At 36.1% G+C, this 21517-nt stretch overlaps 1 protein-coding gene across 50 annotated transcripts in view; it reads left to right on the plus strand.

The window, feature by feature from the left end:
- Nucleotides 1-21517, plus strand: part of STAU2 (staufen double-stranded RNA binding protein 2) — a 333314-nt gene that overhangs the window by 58617 nt on the left and 253180 nt on the right. For all 50 annotated transcript variants that reach the window (XM_081501630.1, XM_081501611.1, XM_081501636.1 and 47 more), the window contains 2 exons: nucleotides 8535-8694; nucleotides 17592-17727. In XM_081501630.1, coding sequence (XP_081357756.1) covers nucleotides 8535-8694; nucleotides 17592-17727 — 296 coding nt within the window. The remainder of the gene's footprint in view (nucleotides 1-8534; nucleotides 8695-17591; nucleotides 17728-21517) is intronic.

The following is a 21517-nucleotide window of genomic DNA, read 5'->3' on the forward strand; positions in this document are numbered from 1 at the left end:
GCACAGAGTCGGACACGGCTGAAGCGACTTAGCAGCAGCAGCATATATATGTATATATGTGTTTATGTACCCACACACATACTTAACAGTAGTGGTTCCCAACCTTGATTATTCATTGGAGCTTTAAAAAATACTTAAGCCTGAGTCTTACTCCCAGAAATTCTGATTTAATTGGTCTTGGATGAGGCCCAGATACCAGGACTTTTTTAAAGCTCTCTGATGACCCTGATGTGCATCCAGAGTTGAGAAACAGAGGACAGAGATTAATGTCTTCAAGGTGGTGTAGAACTGTCGTCTCATACATACTTCTTGATGGGAAGTAGTGATCTATATTTACATGCTTTCTTCTTTCCTCATTGAGTCTTACAGGATGTGAACAACTTGTAGAACTTTTAATGTGTGACTAGTAAATAAAAACTATTTTAATGTTTGCCTTGTCCCCTTTTATTTTTATGAAGTAATTTGTTATTCCTAATATTTATATGAGTTATTATGACATTGCTGTATTGTATCTCTTAGGTACCTAAATCCAGTTCTTTATTTTCCTATGACTTGTTTAGATTTTCTCAAATCTCAAAAGAAAGCTATTATAATGCAGACAGCCATGAATAGCATAAAGTGGTATTTTCTTTTTTTTTACTTTATTTCCCTATTTTGATGAGTTGTGGGTACGCATGGCTAAGTGTTAAGAAAGCTGCTGTCATAGTGACACTTGAAGAAAGTTTACTCTGGAATAAATATCCCTGAGGGAGGCAGTTCTACCCAGTGGCCTTGAAGTGAAGTATTTTTCTTCTTTTAATTCTTGCTAGATTTACCAGGCTTGATCTTTGCCCTGCATTATCTGGCTTGTGTGGCCTCAACAACTAATTTAGAATCTCAGCTGTAATTTGGGAACTATTATACCTGTTCTAGTATAGTATAATAGGATGATAGTTTGTAAATTCTTAGCAAGTATGTTAATAATGGAGGTACCTGGATAATTGTCTCATTGCATGTTATTAATAGTTGTATACACGATTTAAAAATCCTTGGTAGAATATCTGTTGAGTGTAGTATGACAGGCACTGTTCCTCATTGGAGCTTTCTGCTCTGCTGTTTGCCTCTTTGTATATTCTGGATTCAAATCCTTTATTAGATATGTGGTTGGCAATTACTTCCCCCTCTTCATGGCTTATCTTTTTCTTTCTTTTTTTTTTTTACAGTGTCTTTTGAAGAGCAGTAATTGTTAATTTTGATGAGCTCCAGTTTATCCATTTGTTCTCTTGTAGATTTTGTTTTTGGTATCATATCTAAGAAATCTTTGCCCTGTTAGAGGTCATAAGATTTTCTTCTGTGCTCTCTTCTAGATGTTATGTAGTTTAAGTTTTTACATCTGGGTCTTATAGTTAGATCTAATTGCCACCTTGAGTTAATTTTTATAGATGATATATGTAACAAGATAAATTTTTTATTTCTATTTTTTGGTTACAGATTTTCAGTTGTTGAAGAGATTGTCCTTTCCCCACTTCATTGCCTTTGCACCTTTGTCAAAAATCAGATGTCTATATATATCTTTATTTCTGGTCTCTGTTCTGTTCTGTTGGTCTTTTTTTCTGTCTTTAGGCAAATACTATGCTGTTTTGATTGTTGTTTTACTCACCAAGTTGTGTCTGACTCTTTGCGACCCCAGGGACTGTACCCCGCCAGGCTCCTCTGTCCATGGGATTTCCCAGGCAAGAGTACTAGAGTGGATTGCCATTTCCTTCTACAGGGGACCTTCCCAACCCAGGGATCAAACCCATGTCCCCTTATTGACAGGTAGATTCTTGACCACTGAGCCATCTGGGAAGCCCAACAATTTTACTGTAGCTTTATAATTACTGTAGCTTTATAATCTGGTAGTACCAGCCCTCCACTTTTGTTTTTTATTTTCAGAATTGTTTTGGCTATTTAATACCCTTTGCGTTTTCATACGAATTTTAAAGTTCACTAGTCCATTCTATAAAGCACCTTGCTGGGATTTTGAATAGAACTGCAATAAATAAATAGCTCAATTTGGGGAAGATTAACGTGTTAGAAAAATTGAGTCTTCTAACCTATGAACAAAGTATCTCTTGTTTACTTAGTCATTCTTTAGTTTCTCTCAATGTTTTGTAGTTTTCAGTGGACAGGTATTTCTCATCTTTAGGTTTATTTCTAAATATTTCATGTTTTTGAAGCTATTGTAAGTGGTATGGTTTTTAAAATTTTCAATTTATAATTTTTCTTATTAAGCATTGCTAATGTATAAAAATAGTGATTTTTTCTGTTCTGTATTATTTTCTTTTATACATTTTAAATCACTGAAATATGTATAGCATTTCTGTATAAGTATGCACACATGAGAGTATGAAGAATAAAAGTACAAATAGAGAAATCTGAAGATCCTACTTTTTCCATAGCAGGTTAACTTTAATTTATACTGTCAAATAGTGCTAAAAATAACTGCCTCTCTAATATAGAGAATCCATACAATGCCAAAGAATTTAGAAGAGCGTGAAATATATCAGATTATTTTTATGATACATTAAAAATTCTTTTTATAAAAATTTTTTATGTAAGTAAAAATTATATATTTATTTTTGGGTATGCTAGGCCTTCGTTGCTGTACAGGCTTTTCTCTAGTTGCAGTTAGTGGGGCCTAGTGTCTAGTTGTGGTTGCGGGCTTCTTATTGCCGTGGCTGCTGCTTCTTGCAGAGCGCTGGCTCTAGAGCACGTGGGCTCAGTAGTTGTGATTCCCAGGCTCTAGAGCACAGGCTTAGTAGTTGTGGTGCATGGGCTTAATTGTTCCATGGCATGTGGAATCTTCCTGGACCAGAGATCAGACCCATGCCTCCTATATTGGCAGGTGGATTTTTTACCACTGAGCTACCAGGGAGGCCCTTTTATATAATTTTTAAAGGTTACTTTCCATTTATAGTTATTACAAAATGTTGCTATATTCCCCATTTGTACAGTACAGTGTTAAGTCTATTGTATACTCAGTAGTTTGTACCTTCCATTCCCCCATCCCTACATTTCCCCTTTCTTACCCCTACCCCCTAAACACTAGTTCGTTCTCTCTGAATCTGCTTCAAAAATACACTAAATTTTGTATATTGATCTAGCATCTTGCAGTCTTGCTAAACTCATTTATTAGTTCTAGTAGACTTTTTTTTTTAAGATCCTGTTGGGTGTCCCACAAGCTATTTGTGAATAAAGACAATTTTAAATCTTATTTCCCAATCTGAATGCCTTTTATTTATTTCTCTTGTCCAGTTGCATTGCCTAGAACTCACAGTGCAATGTTGAATACAAATGATGAGAGCAGACATCTGTTAACTTGTTCTTGACTTAGTCATTCAGTTTTCCCCCATTAATTGTGAATTTAAATGTAGCTTTTCCTATAGATGTCTTTAATTAGGTCGAGGAAATTCTTCTCTACTTTTATTTTTTTTTGCTGGGAGTTTTAACATGAATTAATATTGGTTTTTGTCTTATGGTTCTTCTACATTGATTGAGATGGTCATATGACTTTTCTGTTTTTAATCGCTTATTATTGTGAGTTACATAGTTTGACTCTCAAAGGTACAATCAATCCTTGCCTTCCTGGAGTGAGATGCTTGGTTATAAAGTATTATCTAATTTCTGTATTGATGGATTCCATTTGTTAATGGAATTTTGTTAAGGATTTTTATGTTTTGTGTGGTGTGTAGTTTTGTTTTGTTTTCTCTGGTAGTATCTTATTGTGGTTTCAGTATCAAAGTTATGCACGCTTCATAATGTAAGTCAAGAGGTGTTCCTTCTGATTCAGGTTTTGGGAAGAGTTTTTATAAATTGGCATTATTTCTTCCTTAAACATTTGGTAGAATTTATCATCCAAATCATCTGGGCCTGGAGTTTTCTTTGTAGGAAAGTTTTAAACTACAGATTCAGTTCCCTTTAACATGTATTAATATAAGGCTATTCATGTTGCCTGTTTCTTCTTGAATGAGCATTAATAACAGTGGCTTTTAAAAACTTATGCTGTTGATTTTATTGGCATAAAGTTAAAAAATATTCCCTTGTCTTTTTAATACTGTAAGAATCTGTAGTGATGTCATCTCTCTCATTCCTAATGCTGGTAATTTGTGTCTTGTCCTTTTTTCATGCTTAGTCTGCATGGAGGCTTACAAATTTTATTGATTTTTGCAAAGTACCAGCTTTTGGTTTTATGGGTTTTTCTCTATTTTTTTCCTATTTTTTTATTTTCTTATGTTTGCTTTTACCTTTGTTACTTTTTTTCCTTGTTTACCTCAGCTTTGATTTACTCTTTTTCTAGTTTCTTCAGATTGAAACTGAAGTTAACTTGAGACGTCACTTCTTTTCTAGTGTAGGTATTTAGTGCTGGAAATTTCCCTTTAGTATTTTTATTAGCGTCATCTTTTGAGATACAGTGTTTTCATTTTCATTCAGTTTAAAATACTTTCTGTTTTCCCCTTTGATTTCTTCTTTTCCCCATGAGTTATTTAGAAATGTGTTATTTATTTTCCAAATATTTGGAGATTTTCCAGAGATCTTTCTGCTATTAGTTTCTAATTTAATTTCATTGTGGTCAGAGAATATACTTTACATCACTTGAATCCTTAGAATTTGTTGTGAGTTATTTTATAGTTCAGAATATTGTCTGTCTTGGTAAATATTTTGTGAGAAGTTGAGAACAAATTCATATTTGCTCTTTTTGGCTAGAGTGTTTTAAAAACATTGCAGTCAGTTTATATTGGTTGATAGTGTTGTTCAGGTCTGCTCTATTTCACCTGATTGTCTGCCTGGTCATTGTTATATCAATTATTGAGAGGAGGGTATTGAGTCTTTGACTTTAATTGTGGATTCTTTATTTCTCTTTGAAATTCTGTTCATTTTTGCTTCATGTATCTTGAAGCCGTGATGTTAGTTGCCCAAGTGTTTATTTTTAATTAATTTTTTATTGGAGTATAATTCTTTACCATGTTCTGTTAATTTCTGCTATACAGCAAAGTGAATCAGCTATGCATATGTCCCCTCTTTTTTAGACTTCCCCTTTATGTCACCACAGAGCACTGAGTACAGTTCCCTGTGCTATACAGTGGGTTCTCATTAGTTACCTGTTTTATACCTAGTAGTGTATATATGTCAGTCCCAGTCTCCCAGTTCATTCCATTCCCCTTTTCCTCCCTTGGTATCCATAAGTTTGTTCTCTGCATCTTTGTCTCTATTTCTGCTTTGCAGATAAGTTCATTTGTACCATTTTTCTAGATTCCACATATTAGTGATATTATACAGTATTTGTTTTTCTCTCTCTGACTTATTTCATTCTGTATGACCATCTCTAGGTCTATCCATGTCTCTGCAAATGACACTATTTCATTCCTTTTTATGACTGAGTAATATTCCCTTGTATATATGAACCACATTGCCCAAGTGTTTAGAATCTTTAGTCCTCTTCTTGATTAGTTGGCTCCTTTGTCATTATGAAATTGACCTTTGTTACCATTGGTAGTAGTCTTTGCTCTGGAATCTACTTTGCTTAATATTATAACCATTCTGACTTTTCATTAATTTATGTTATCATGATATATTTTTTCTATCTCATTGCTTTTAAACCATGTATCTTTATAGTTGAAGTGCATTGCCTGTAGGAAGCATGTAGTTGGATTTTGTTTTCTTATCCAGTTTGACAGTCTCTACATTTCAAATGGGGGTATTTACACCATTTTAACTTTCATAACCATTATGTGGTTGTTACCCCAGTTTCACTAAAAAAGTAAGAAGACAGATGGAAAGAGTAAATGCTTCCTTACTGTGACATATAGTAAATGGTGGATCTGTGACTTAAGCTCATAAGCAGTATGTCCCAGGACTCCTACTCAAAATTGCTACTAAATATTTATTATAGTGGGACTTTTTTTCCTCTCCAGGTTTTTTTTTTTTTTTTTAGATTGATGTATAATGTTGGCATTGCTTTCAAGTGCTGCATAGTGGAATTCTTAAGAGGTCTCAGAAAGCAGAGAATTGACTTGGATACATTTGCATTTTATAGCATGTTCATGTTGATGATGGCATGGCTTTCTGGATCTTAATTTCCCAACCAGGGACTGCACCCAGTCCCTGGCAGTGAAAGCACCAAGTCCTGACCACTGGATCGCCAGGGAATTCCCAAGAAGGACAGTTTGATGGGAAAGTCTTATGTTAAAGAAATGATGTTAGGGTGGTCTTGTAGTAATTTAGGAGAGAGATACATTGATTCTATTAACTGAGAATACAAAGAAGGCCAGATCTGAAAAATGTTTTTGAAATTCAATCAGTTGGATGCAGGGGAGAATGTAGAGAGAAAAGGAGCAGACCATGAAGACCATTCAAAGGTGTTTGGCTTGTGAACTGGAAAAGTGGTGACATCTGGAAGGTTAGGAGGCAGGAAACCTGAGTTTATAGGGGCCTTAGACTAAGGTGGTGACAAAAGAAATGGCAGAGAACAGTTTTGAAGTGTTGTGAAATAAATCTTAAGAAGGCAAGGATAAACAAAGGAGCTGTTGAGGTTTTGAACCTGAATTAATGGAAGAAAAATGGATGGAACATTCTGGAGGGTGAACTGATTTGGAGGAGATGGGAGAGATAATATATAATATATCCTTTGTGGCAGAGCTCTCTGTTACATACTATAATTTGAAAACCAAAAGACCTAGTCATTGAAAAATCATTTTAAAATTGGTCAAATGTATTAAAAATATGTTTTAGATAAAGATTTTACACTGAATCAGAATAAAAGAAAAATGACTCACTTTTAAAATATATGTATATATTTTGAATTTCAAATGATTGTAAATATTTTCAGCTGTATATTTTGAAAAATTGAAAATCTATGAGAAAAATTGAAAATCTGTGAGAAAAATTGAAAGAGCACTATAATAATGGATCTTTCATATTTACTAATCATTAATTTATTCAGTACATTGCTACATTTATCTCTTTCCTTGCTCCTTCTGTATAGATACATATACTCTTTCCTTGAACAGCTTGAAAATAAATTTTGACTATCATGACATTTTTATCCTTAAATACTTGTATATCTTGTGAGACCAAAGACATTCTTCTTCATAACCACAATACTATCATCACTCAAGAAATTGAAAATTGACTGAAGACATTATTTGTTGTATAGTCTATAGTCAAATTTCCCTAGTTTCCCCTGGTTGTTCTCTAAATGTGCTTTGTACTTTTTTTCTTTCCAGTACAAGTCTGATCAATAAATTGTACCTTATTATGACCTTCCATGTCTCTTTAGCATCCTTTCATCTAGGACAGCCCCTTTGCATTCTTCTGTCTTTCTTCTTTCATAACATGGACATTTTGAAGAGTTTTGGTCAGTTTCTTAGAGAATACACCGTAATCCAGATCTGTTTGATTGTTTTCCTATGATTAGATTCACAGTAAACATTTTTGGCCAAGAATGCGACATATTTCTCATTGGATCGTGTCAGGAGGCATGTGATGTCCATTTGTATGATTATTGATGATGCTAATTCTAAACACTTGGTTTTTAAAGGTATTTTCTACCTGATCTCTTTCCTGTAAATTCACATTTATTTCTAAATAATTAATAAGCATTTTGAGGTTCTTACTTTGTATTCCTAAAGAGCAGTGAGCTATCTAGGGGGGAAAGCAGCGGATTGTGTGTATATACTGTAACTTGATCCTAAATTTTAGAGATGTTTGAGCCCATGTGGAAATATGGTGTAGATGGAATGTTAGGATGTACAAGGGGAGGGGTGTGTGTGAAGTGAAGATGGACAGGTCACTCCTTTGTGGAGTGCAGCACAGGGGGCAGTTGAAAGTTTTTAAGCTGGTGGTGTTCTGGGTGATGCAATTGGATTTGAGTTTTAGAAAGATAGTATTAGCAGCAATCAGATGGGAGATTATTACATCCAAGCTAAGATGATGAAAGACGGTAGCCAGTGCAGCAGAGTTCCTAGCAGAGAGAGGAATGAGATTTGAGAAATATTTATGAGGTTAAAACTGATTGGATTTGGTGACTGGCTAAGGTTGATTGTGGAGGATTGAGAGTTTCTTGGTGACAGGATATTTAATAGGATTTCCCAACTCATTGACTAAATTGTGTTAAGTATAAAGTTTAAGTAATTAGTTTTTGTGACGGTTATAGAGACAGGTTCTTTTGGATTCTCTTACAGTTTCTCTTATTCTTTGTTCTTACTTTACTATTTTTGAGGACTATTTGAATGGCATTAACAATATGATTGCATTTAGGGAAGCTCTTTCTTCTTGATATATTCTACCAAAAATGTACACTTAGAGCTGCCTTTAAGCCTCTGTATAGAACAGAATTTGGCACAACCTCTTAACATTCTTTCACTAGAGAGAATGATTTTTGTTACAAATGACCTATAAACTCAACCCTAGCTCTAACATTTTGATTCTGTGGTGTGTCTGTTTTTCTCTCAGACAGCACATTTTATTTCCTGAAAAATTTCAATGTTCTCCTGGTCTCTTTATGTTTTTCCAAGATGTTCTCTGTGCAACTGAGTCTTGGGGAGCAGACATGGGAATCCGAAGGGAGCAGTATAAAGAAGGCCCAGCAAGCTGTCGCTAACAAAGCTTTGATGGAATCCACGCTCCCCAAACCAGTTCAGAAGCCGCCCAAGAGCAATGTTAATAATAACCCAGGTATGGCCCTGCCTCGGTTCCTTGTGTTCTTGTCCCCTGCATGTGCTGTTCCCTGTGTTTTCCTTCACACAGGCTTGTTGCATAGTCAATGGGTATTCAGACAGCAGAATAGTAACTGAAGATGAGAGAATGAAGAAGGTAATTGAAGTTATTTTAAAATTCTGCTTTAATGGCTACTCTCTAAAGGTGCATTATTTACTTTTTAAATGTGACAAAAAGGCATTTGGATACAAAGACATGAAAATAGGACTGAGGTTTTTTTCTAAAGCAAAGATAGAAGTCATCAATTTCTCTTTCTAAGTATACAACATATAATTATTAATTAAAATAGTCTTTATTTTAGTTTAATAGAAAATTATAAAATTAGCCCTAAGCATCTTACTATTTTGTTTGCTCATGTAGAGATGGTTGCCATTTACATTTAAAACAGTCATATGAAGTTTGTTAAGAAACCCACAAATCCAGTCAAACCTCCTGTGTATAATATTCTACTAAGTAAATGAGAGTTCTAGTTTTAAGCTCCTAAGAATAATTTTAAAAAATTGCTCCATGCATCAACTTTAAAAAGTCGATTGCATGCAGTACCAACAGCATTATATGTCCAGTTATCTATTGGGAAGAACAAACCTGTATTGGACACCATGCATGAACTGATTGCATCGAATTAATGAAGTTCCGTAAATTTAGTACCAGTGTTATGCCATTTACTCATCCGTTAACTTACTAATGCAAGTGGTTACCTTCTGACCAGTGTTGCTTTAGGTATTTTTGTGATGGAGTGAAAAAAGACATTTTGCCTGCCAACACTGACTCCATAGGCTATTTAATTATAGTCCACATGCTCATACTCATAATCAGGTCAACACTTCTTCCCCATGTGGCACGTGCTCTGTAGACAGTCTCCTTTTTCAAGGACTGCTCTTTGCAGAACTCCGTGACCTTCCTAATGGTAGTCCTTTTACATATGTTCAGCTTATTCCAGTATTTGTTAAGTATGGGTAAATAAGCCAAAATACTGTTATAATAAAAAAACTCTTTCAGCTTAAAGCTAGGTAGAGGCTATATTTGACTTTCAAAACTCTCTTCAAATTACTGGTTGATCATTAGCACCATAGCACCATCTCTATTTATTAAGCATTTGTTTTAATACATCTAAGAGATGTAAAACCATTGTTCTTTTCTGTAAGGGTTTTAGTTATTTACATAAAACATGTAACCCAGCGGTAAAGATTAAGTACCAAGTGAGTAATGGCAGACATCAGTATTATAAGTAATGATACACATGTACTGAAGTAGTTGAGGTGAGGTATAGGTCTTGAATAGAGAGTAGGCAGGCATAGAGCGGAGGAAAGGGTATTCCAGGCTAAGGGAATACTGAGGAAAGTCCTTGGAATAGGAATCTGGACTGTGGGTTTGGCAAAAAAATATTTTCTTTATAGATGATTTTTTCTTCCCCTCCCCCTGTAGATGATTTTTAAGTAGAGCAGCTAAGTGGCTAATAAGAGATAAGACTAGAGATGTAGTTTGAAAGCAGATAGTGATGGACTGGAATACAGCTTTAGGAAATAAATTTTATCTCTAGTTCGGGGATTAATTTTTACCAGCAGGTGGATGATGTGTTCAAAAGAGCAATTTAGGATGTTGAGTTTGACATGTGTATGGAAGGTGGAAGATACTAGAAGCTAAATCAGTTAGGAAACCACAGCCATAGTTTATGGGTGAAGAGAAAGAGAAGAAACTCACGTTCATGGAACGGGCAGAAGGGCAAGTGCTACTGATCCACTGGTGGAAGCCAGGCCTGTGGACCTGCCCCCTGGGGCAGAGGCTGTGAAGCAAGAGCAGCTGTGTGCTGAGCTTCAGTTCAGGGCCACTTCCAGGGGCTGTCACAGGAGATCAACGAGCAAAGGAGTCAGAGCAAGGGAACAGGCGAGTCTGAAGGCCGGTGGAGACGTTTCCACCATTGAACATTGTACTGAGCTGAGAGAATGAGTAGATTTTGGGGGGTAAATTTTAGTTTTTTTAACTTAATTTTTTTTGTATGACATTTTATCCATTTGTTTGTTGCTGAGGTAAATTTTTAAAATAAATATAACATTATGTATCTGCAAGTGCACAAATTATGGTTGTGGAGCCTTGATTGGATTTTGCACTGTGAATGCTTTGCAGGCTTTCCCAGAGCCTCAAAAGCCTCTCTAATAGGGGTTAAAGCCCTTCTAGTTAAACAACTAGGTTAAACAACTCCAAAGGGAACCACTGTTCTACGCCCTGTCATCCTAGATTTGTTGTGCCTGCTTGTTGGTGTCATCCGCTGTAGTCTTCTGTCATAGCTTATTTTTCTCAGTGTCATGTTTGTGAGATTCATCTGTCTTGTTAACAGTATAGTATTTTTTTGCTATGTAATATCCCGCTGCATGGATATACCACGATTTATTTATTCATTATACTGGTGGTAGACGTTTGGGTTGTTTCCAGCTTTGGGCTGTTAGAGATAAGACTACTATGCTGTGAACTGGAGAAGGAAATGGCAACCCACCCCAGTATTCTTGCCTGGAGAATCCCATGGTCAGAGGAGCCTGGTGGGCTACAGTCTATGAGCTTGCAAAGAGATGGACACAACTTAGTGATTAAACAACAACAATGTTATGAACATTTTTAGATGTATTCATTTCTTTTGGGGGTGTAGCTAAGTAGGTTATGCATGTGTTCAGTATTAATACATAATATTCAACCTGACACATTTTCCTCCCACTAGCAGTATATGTGAGTTTCCCATGTCCTTGTCCACAAAGGGCATCCTCAGCTTTCAAAATTTCTGCCTATTCTTCTGGGGATATAGTAGTATTTCATTGTGATTTTAATTTGCATTTCCCTGATAATTAAAGTGAACACCTTTACATATGCCTGTTGGCAGTTGGATCTTCTCTGCTATTGATATATTTTTCCCATTAAAAACCGGCATTGGCAGTTTGTTTATTTTTTTTCAGTTCTTTTTTTGACTTATAGGTTTCTTAGATATTCTGGATTAATATCCTTTGTCAGATGTGTGTATGGCAAATATCTTTCCATATTCCTTTTTTTTTTTCTTTCCATATTCCTAGTGGTATATTTTGGTAAACAGATTTTTCTATTAATGAAGTGTAATATATTAGTCTTTCCCCTTACGGATAGTGCTTTTTAAAAAATTGAAGTGTAATTGAACATAGGTTTATATTAGTTTCAGCTGCACAACGCAATGATTTGATATTTGTATATGTTGTGAAATGATCATCATAGTGTCTCATTAACATCTGTCCCTATAGTTATATTTTTTTTCTTGTGATGAGAAGTCTTTAGATTTACTTTTCTTAGCTGCTTTCAAATATAAAATACAGTATGACTGTAGTTACCATGCTGTACATTACATCCTCATGATTTATTTACTTTATAACTGGAAGTTTGTATCTTTTGACCCCCTTTACCTACCTCCATCTCCCACCTCTGGCAACCCATCAGTCTGTTCTCTGTATCTGTGAATTCTGTTTTTTTTGTGTTTTCTTTCTTTTAGATGCCACATATAAGTGAGGTCATGTGGAATTTGTCTTTCTCTGTCTGACTTATTTCACTTAGCATAATTTCTTCAAGAGCCATCCATATTGTCACAAATGGCAACTTTTTTCTAATTGCTGATTAATAGTCTGTTGTTTATGTGTATCACCTCTTCATTGTCCATTCATCAATCAATGGACACTTAGCTTGCTTCCATGAACATGAGAGTGCACATATTAATACCTTTTCAAGTTAGTGTTTTTGATTTTGGGGGGATAAATACTCAGAAGTGGAATTGCTAGAATGGTAGTGCTTTTTTGTGTGCTATTTAAGACATCTTTGTCTCCCACAAAGTTGTGAAGATGACCTCATATTATTTTTAGAAGTTTTATTATTTCATCTTCTAAATTTAGATCTAAGTTTGTCAGGAATTGAGGTTTATGTATGAGCTGAGGTAGGGTTCAAGATTTTTTTCTCCCTTTTAATACATAGACATTCAGTTAACTTAGCACTATTTACTGAAAAGACAATCCATTCAATCCATTCCTCTCTGCACTGCAGAGGAGGGGAGATGCAGGCCTGACTTCATAGGAAGTAGATGGGCCTTAAATAGTAATTACATCCCAGAGAGGAGTTAAATTTAGTACAGCATGGGGAATCTGCCAGTTAATGAGGAGTATATCATAGAAATATTTGCTTTCTTCTTCCTCTTTTTTTTAACTTTTTTAAAGAAATAATTTCTTTTATACACACACACACACACACAAACTTTATAGAAAGAGTACATAGAGCTCTCAGGTAACCATCACCCAGAAATGATTAACATTGCTGAACCAATTGCGAATAAGTTATGGACATGGTGTCCCATTACCCCTTATTCCCTAAGTGCACAGAGACTGTCCACTCAGGATGCTGGCATCAACCTGGTATCACCAGACTCCACTCCCACAAACCACCAGCCCACAGACTCCACTCACTGTTCAGTGATGGCCCCAGTAACGTCCTTTGTAGGAACAGCATCTCATCAGGATCACTGGCCTACTGTGTTTCTCCATTCCACTTACGTGAATGGAACAGTTCCTCAGTCTTCCTTTTATGACCTTGACATTTCCACACACTGTATATAGAATGCTCCTCACTTGAATTTGTCTTGTGTTTCCTCATGATTTATGCATTTTTAGCACAAACATCACAGAAGTGACCTGGGGTCATCTCCGTGTTTCATGTCTGGAGACCCAGGATGTTGAAATGTCCCATTAGTGATGACATTGGTTTCTTGGTGAAGAGTGTGTTAGCCAGGCTTCTATATTGTAAAGTTAATTAATAAGTATGTTTTATTATAAAATAGTATAATTAATAAGTATTTTCTGAAGAGATACTGTGAGACTATGTAAACATTGTTTTCCTTATCAAACTTTCATTCACCTACCAGCTTTGGCATCCATTAATGATTCTTGTCTGAATCAGTGACTACTCTGAAGGTTGCCAAAGGGTGATTTTTAATTCCGTATTCTTTTTTGATTTATTAGTTAGTTGGAATTCTACCCAAGAGCTTTCTCATCCCCGTCATTTTTTTGTTTGTTTATATCACTGTCGATTCTTGGATTCCTGTTTTACCTGCAGGCTTATGATACGTGTGTCTGTGTGTGTGTGTGCACATGCTCAGTCATCCAGTCATGTCACACTCTTTGTGACTCTATGGACTAGTCCACCAAGCTCCTCTGTCCATGGGATTTTCCAGGCAAGAATACTGAAGCAGGTTGCCATTTCTTCAGCCAGGGGATCTTCCCAACCCAGGGATTGAACCTGTGTCTCCTGCATGGGCAGGCAGATTCTGATATTTACCACTGAGCCACCTGGGAAGCCCTATGATTTATTTATTATTATTATCATTATTTATTTTGATGCTCAAATTGTCCCAGGTTTGGCCATTGGTATGGCCCTTCAGGTTGACTCCTATGTCCTTCAGATAGTTCCTCCTCATTCTTTGGGCATTGCTTTCTGGCACTAGAAGGTGTCCCTAGGTCATCTTGCATTTTCTTTGCCCTGGTTCCAGTCATTTTTTTCAGGAGCCCTGATTGACTGGCTAATCAGTTCATTCTTTCAGCAAATATTTATTGAGTGACTACTGTTATATGTTCCAGGGACTTCTCTAATTTCCTACGAAGTTGTTTCTTTAAATGTTAGCAATATGTTGCTCCTTGAGAACTAGTTGTGGCATCTTTTTTAAATCTGTCTCATAATAGGAATCCGCAATTGTTGTTTTGTACTTTTGTATATTTAATTAATTAGTCTTTTTATGTTTATCATCAGTAAATGTAGAAATTTCCTTTAACGTATCTAAAAACCACTAAAAGCTGATGATGTGTTTGCAATGTCAACTTTATAGCCATGAAATATATGAGGATTTCTATGTAATGGTCATCTACGCAACTTGGGTCCAACCCACACATATTGAAAACCGTGGTACTTAGCAATTCCTGGAGGCAGCTCATAGTTTGATTATTCTGTAAATGTTTTCTATGAGAGCGTTACTGTGTAAGTATTGGGCTGGCCAAAAAGTTTGAGTTTTCTCATAACATCTTATGGAAAAACCTGAACAAAATTTTTGGCCAATCCGATGTCAAAAGGTGTTCACATGTAGAGATGTCAGTCGTGTTCTGTAGGGAACAGACAGAGCACCTCGCTCTAAAGGGGCTGAAACCTTTTCTGTATGGTTTGTGCTTTTCTGTGTCTTTTCTCGCCTTCACAACACCAGTTGCTAGCATTTCTGTGAAGATACTGTACCGTAGCCTACTTTCAAGTGAGGAATTTACATGGGATTATTTCTTTATTTAAGTAATATGAATACAGTACTTTTACCGAGTTTAAAATATAATTTTGGTGTGGGTGGCAGACATGCTGTATTAAAATCATTTCAATGATCATTTTCAAAGACATTAGTTTTCTGTTTATGGTCATACTTAAAGGATGAGGTCTTTCAATATTCTTCTCTTTTTTTTTTTCTTTTCTATTTTTCCCCTTTGAACTTTATGCTGTTTGTGTTTGTATGATTGTTGCAAAGAATTCATAATGACATAAATCATACAAGTTTTTAGTCTGTTAATTATTAAACAAATCTTTCTGAAATAATAAAAATCTAAACTTCTAAAGGCGTTCATGGCTCTTTGGGGTTAAAACATCTTTGGAAGACTGTTGGGCAGTTTCTAATAAAGTTAAACATAAACCTACTCTGTAATCTAGCCATTTGACTACTAGATATAGACCCAACTAAAAAGAGTGTACGTGTCTGCCAAGAGACTTCTTGAAAAATGTTCCAAGTGGTTTTATACTTAATAGCCTCAAACTGAAAACAACCCAAATATTCCATCAATAGAAGGTTAGATAAACTGAGCATAATACTATTCAGTGACAAAGTCTGAAATCGTGATATTCAGCAAAGCCTTATGTTGAAGGAAAGAAGCAAGACAAACTAATACCCATTCAGATTTGAAGAACAGGCAAAACTAATCTATGATGGCAGAAGTCAGAACAGGTAAGGTGGGGAGGTGGGTTTTGACTGGGTATTTCTGGGTGATGGAAATGTTCAGATCTTAATCTGAGTGGTGGTTATATGTGTGTTTACATAGGTAATATTTCATGGAGCTGTATGCTCAAGGTTTGTGCATTTTACTTATCCCTTGCTAAAACACTGTAAGAAACAAGGAGAAGAGAATCCCTTTGTGCTTGACATACTCTTCCTCTGCTCTGAGTGTGTGCATTAAATTTGGGTTTGGACTAATTGGACTTATTTAATATGATAACTTTTTCTTATCCTTTTTCTTTTTCTGCCTCCTCCTTTGTCCTCCCACCTCCTTTATTCTTTTCCCTTAGTTCCTGTTCTGTTATACTCTTCAGTGGTTTCATGTGAATTCTTTAGAAATGAGACATAAAATTAGCAGCTTATGACTCTTGATGGCTTGCTTTTGGCCTGGTTGCCAGTTGTGCATTTGTGTCAGGCTCCACCGCCCCTTGGCTGATACTGTGCCCCAGTTTCTCTTCTGCAATAAGTGGACCCATTTTTGTTAGTGATGAATGGAGTCTTAAATGTATGATGCAGAAGGCATGCTATGCTATGCTTAGGTTGCTCAGTTGTGTCCGACTCGGTGCGACCCCATCGACTGTAGTCCGCCAGGCTCCTCTGTCCATGGGGATTTTCCAGGCAAGAATACTCGAATGGGTTGCTATGCCCTCCTCCAGGGGATCTTCCAAACCCAGGTCTCCCGCATTGCAGGCAGATTCTTTATTGTCTGAGCCACCAGGGAAGTCCAGGAATACTGGAATGGGTAGCCTATCCCTTCTCCAGGGGAACTTCGTGACCCAGGAATCGAACTGGGGTCTCCTGCATTGCAGGCAGATTCTTTAATAGCTGAGCTACAGGGGAAGCCTGCAAAAGGCATAATTCAAATGAAATGATACAGAATTAGACTGGAAATACATTTTACTTTCTATTAAGGCTTTAGATTTATTTCTGTGATTTGTTATAATGTGTGCTGCAGCCCATGGGGTTGCAAAGAGTTGGACATGACTTAGTGAATAAACAACAACATGTGGAACATATATGTATATATTTGTAACTAAATAACCTTTTTTGCTACTTAAAGTTGACATAATAGTTGTACATTATTTGTGAATTATTATGGGATTTTTTCAAACTTTTACATAGAAAGAGTAAGATAGTGAACATCTGTACTTGTCATCAGATGCAACAGTTACCTACACATCCCATCTTCTCATCTCTCTGTCCTCTGAATTATTTTGAAATAAACCTCAGATATGTCACTTCATCCATAAATGCTTCAGTATCTTTAAAGATTATTCACAGGACATTGTTTTATTTACTATTTTTTCCTATTGTTAGTTGTAGAAAAAATTTATTTTCACTAGATAAGTGCAAGAATTACTGATGACTCTGTATTTTTTGTTAATTTCAGTTGCTTGATTACCAAAATATAAATAAAAATATTCACAGATGATAATGCTTTTAATGATTAAAAATCATAAGCTTTCTGGAGGAAGTAACTGTCAAGTTCAATGGTTTTATGACATACAAACTAAGTGATTTATGAATGTTTTGTTTCTCTTCTTTTGAAATAGTGTAACTGTAAAGTTCAATTTTTGGTCATTACTGTACAGAAAATGTTGCAAAAACCCTGAAGAGATGTCATAGAAATGACTTTCCTGTTTATGCAGCTTGTTTATGCGCCTCCTTAGAAAAAGCAGACAAGGGGCCATCCACTCTTCCGTGCTAGTTATATGTAAAATAAATATAGATTGGATGATTTATTATGGAAATATTTCACTTCTGTGCCTTTAATATTTCTTTTAAACAGGTAGTATAACTCCAACTGTGGAACTGAATGGGCTTGCTATGAAAAGGGGAGAGCCTGCCATCTACAGGCCATTAGACCCAAAGCCTTTCCCCAATTATAGAGCTAATTACAACTTTCGGGGCATGTACAATCAGAGGTTTGTATGTCTTCTTTGGTTTTGTTCTTATTTATTATTTTATGCATATTATCAAAGTTTCTGAAACTCAAAAGGTATTTTTGTTGTGAAGAAAGTTCACTTGGGGTATTTTTCATGGAATATAGATATATCAGGCTTATAAAGAATAAAGTAATACATTTTAAAAAATAACTTTTACAGGAGCTCATGAGAGCCCTATGTTTGCTGCAAGCAGGACCGTGTTTTAAAGTTGTTCCACAGGGTGGTGTGGAATTTCCAGTTGTCTTGCTCATTTATTCAGCAAGCAGATGCTTTTAGCTTATTAGTACTTTTCTTAATTTGTCTGAATACATTGCAAACATGACTGTTTATAACTTACAGGACAGTTGTTAGGATTTACTAAGTGTTTCTGCACACTGAATAATTTTGGGATAGTTTCAAGTGTAACAGAATTTTCTTTTCCACATGTGGTAGAATTCTTTAAAAAAATTTAGGGTTTTTATTTTTTCCTGATCATTTATAAAAGTCATATGGCTCATTGTAGAGAATGTGGAAAATGCAGAAAGTTAAACATACAAATGATTTGCAATCCTAGAATTAAACACCTTTAATATTTTGATGTGCTTTACATTCTTCTTGTTCTTTTCATATAAATATATTTAACCAAATATAAATTATCCTTTATATGCAATTCTGTCTTAGTTCATGGAAGTATGATATAGGAACAGTAAAATTCACGAGTCTTAAATGTACATCTTGATGACTTTATTATTTTATTTATGTACCTGTGTATTTATAGTTTATTTGATGACCTTTCACATCTGTGTGTCCTCATGTGATCGTCACCTATCAAGCTCCAGAACATTTCCATTCCCCTGAGAGTTTCCTCACACCTATTTGCACTTGGTACTCCTCCTCCCAGAAGTAATAACCACTGTTCTATCTCCATAGATTCGTTTTGCCTGTCCTTGAACTTACATAGGTAGACTCCTACAGCATTTATTCTTTGTGTCTGGCTTTTTTCACTTCATATAATGGTTTTCTTGTTTTGTTTATTTTTATTTTTTGATTTTGGGGATTCATCCATGTTGCTTGTACCTAGGTTCTACCATTTTTTTTATTGCTGAATAATGTTCTTTGTATGAATATATCATCATTTGTTCATTTTGAACATGGAGTATTACACCTTTTCGCTTAATAGAGGTATCATTTTTCATATCTTTAACCTTTGAAAAACATTTTTGATGGCTATATTCATATGGCTGAGGTATACTTTACAAGTATTTAGTCAAGTGTAAACAAGGAATACTTGATAAGTATATTAAAAAACACCTGTTTTTGGTCGTCTAGATTGTTCCTCCCCCTTTTTTTGACAATTATAAATGTTTCAGTAAAAAATCTTTATATGCAAGTTTTTGTTTACATCATTGATTATTTCCTTAAGATAGATTACTGTAAGGGGAGTATTGGGTTAAAAAGAATAATATATTACCCAATTACATTAAAGCTTATAATAATTTCTTATAGCATATTTCATACTATTCTGACAACATTGAGCTTAAAACACAGTCTTGATAGTTAAAAAGTGATATGTTTAAATTTTTTGGTTTTATTGATAACCTATTAGTCTCAACAGTTTTTAAATAAACATTTATTAGTTACTTGTCCATTTTAATTTGCTAATTTTGATTGCACTGCTTAATCTGTCTTCAGATGTTTGTGTGTTGAGGATATTAGCATTAAGAATATTTGTTTGATTTTCCTGTTCTTTAAAAATTGGCTTTTTTACTTTTGTTTTTTAATGTACTCCAGTTTTAAATGTTATATGGCATAATCTATAAAATTTTTGGTGTGATTTCTCCCACTGCTTCTATGCCTAAGAAATTCTTTCTCACGTTTGATCAGATTTTTGTTGATGCTTAAAATTTTTTTTTAATTGAGGCATAATTGACGTACAACGTTGTGTAAGCTTAAGGTAAAGAGAACACTGACTTGATGCATTTATATTGCAGTATGGGTGCCATTGTAGTGTTAGCTTATAACCTCTCTCCAGTCACATAATTATCATTCCTTTTAGTGTTGGGATGCTGTTGCTTTTAAAAGCATTTTGTGTATTTGCTGACAGATTATTACCATTCAGATAGGAGAAGTTATTTGTTTAATCAACAGATAATCTAATACTTTTTGGTGTCTTGCTTGGTAGTGGAAAAACTACCATTCGAGATTCAGTCTTATTCAAATTGTAAATGGCTCATTTAAATATTGTTGTTTAAGTTCTCTAAGAAAAACTTCCGCCCCTTCCTCTTTCCTCTCCAGTGTATCTGGGGGGGATTTACTTTATTGTCCTGGTGGGAAGGGAGGGTGCCTCTCCCCCTCACCTCCCTGTTAGTGCTGGCTCATGTGGTCTTTGTGGTGTGATGTCTCTTGTCCACCAAGTAGCTGATTCCTGTCTTGTCTGCCCTGCTGAAACCTGCAGTTGGTGACTTGTAGTCCATCTTTTCCCCTCAGGTAATGCTGTCAGAGAGTATTGACCATCTTCCTCTTGCCCTTTTGGACTGAGCTCTTAGCTCTCCTTGTCTCCTTTGGATGTTGTTCCATTCTCATCCTCTTCTGTCTAACTGGAGCATCCACTGGCAGGCTTACCAGCCCTCAACTTGGTGTCCACGCTGCATGGGAAGCAGGAGAGACATACTATTTCTCTTATGGTTGCTTTGCTTCCCTTTTTTCTGTTACATACCCTTGCCTTTCTCATCAGTCTGAGGTTACCGAATATAAATAAAACTACTTGTCTACTTGAGCACAACAGATAGGTTTGATCACCTGAGATAGGAACACCTTGTCAATTTTATACTTATAAGATACTTTTCTTTTAATGTACTATAATGAATATTCAAGAGAATATTATATTTAAAGCTTAATGTATTTTGATATCTGTAGTCCTTTATTTGTGGAGAAGGAAATGGCAACCCACTCCAGTAGTCTTGTCTGGAGAACCCCATGGACAGAGGAGCCTGGTGGGCTGCTGTCCTTGGGGTTGCACAGAGTTGGACACGACTAAAGCGACTTAGCGTGCATGTCTGCATTGGAGAAGGAAGTGGCAACCCACTCCAGTGTTCTTGCCTGGAGAATCCCAGGGACAGAGGAGCCTGGTGGGCTGCTGTCTATGGGGTCGCACAGAGTCAGACACGACTGAAGCGACTTAGCAGCAGTCCTTTATTTGAAGTAAAATTTTTGATTAGTAAACTTACTACTTTTAAATGAAAGCAGTCTAGTTCTAAAGCAATGAAAAAATCAGACAGTAATTTCTGTCTTGGGTGGGGTGACTATTTTGATCAAGGCCCAGGAGCAGAGGGAATAAGCAGCGTGGATGCTGTGAGAGAGGGCAGAACTTCGAGGCAGAAGGAAAAGCAGCACAAAGCCTGATGCCTCGATGCCACCCCCAGAAGGCCTGTGTGGCTGGAACGGCCTGGGCCTGGAGGAGAGGAGTGGGGCTGTGAGGATGTGACAGGAGTCAGGTGGTTTGGTGGTGGTTTAGTCTCTAAGTTGTGTCTGACTCCTGCGACCCCATGGACTGTGGCCCGCCAGGCTCCTCTCTCCATGGAGTTCTCCAGGCAAGAATATTGGAGTGGGTTGCCATTTTCTTCTCCAAGGGATCTTCCTGACCCAGGAATCGAACCCAGCCTCCTGCATTGCAGACAGGTGGTTGGGTTTGATTTTTTTCCCCGTTTTAGATTTTTCTGTTAAGTGAGTACCTGCATGTGGGCCAAGTCGCTTCAGTCATGTCCGACTGCGATCCTATGGACTGTAGCCT

This window comes from Giraffa tippelskirchi, chromosome 6 (genome assembly GCF_054371585.1).
Source record: "Giraffa tippelskirchi isolate mGirTip1 chromosome 6, T2T-mGirTip1v1.2.pri, whole genome shotgun sequence".
Classification (NCBI taxonomy): Eukaryota; Metazoa; Chordata; class Mammalia; order Artiodactyla; family Giraffidae; genus Giraffa; species Giraffa tippelskirchi.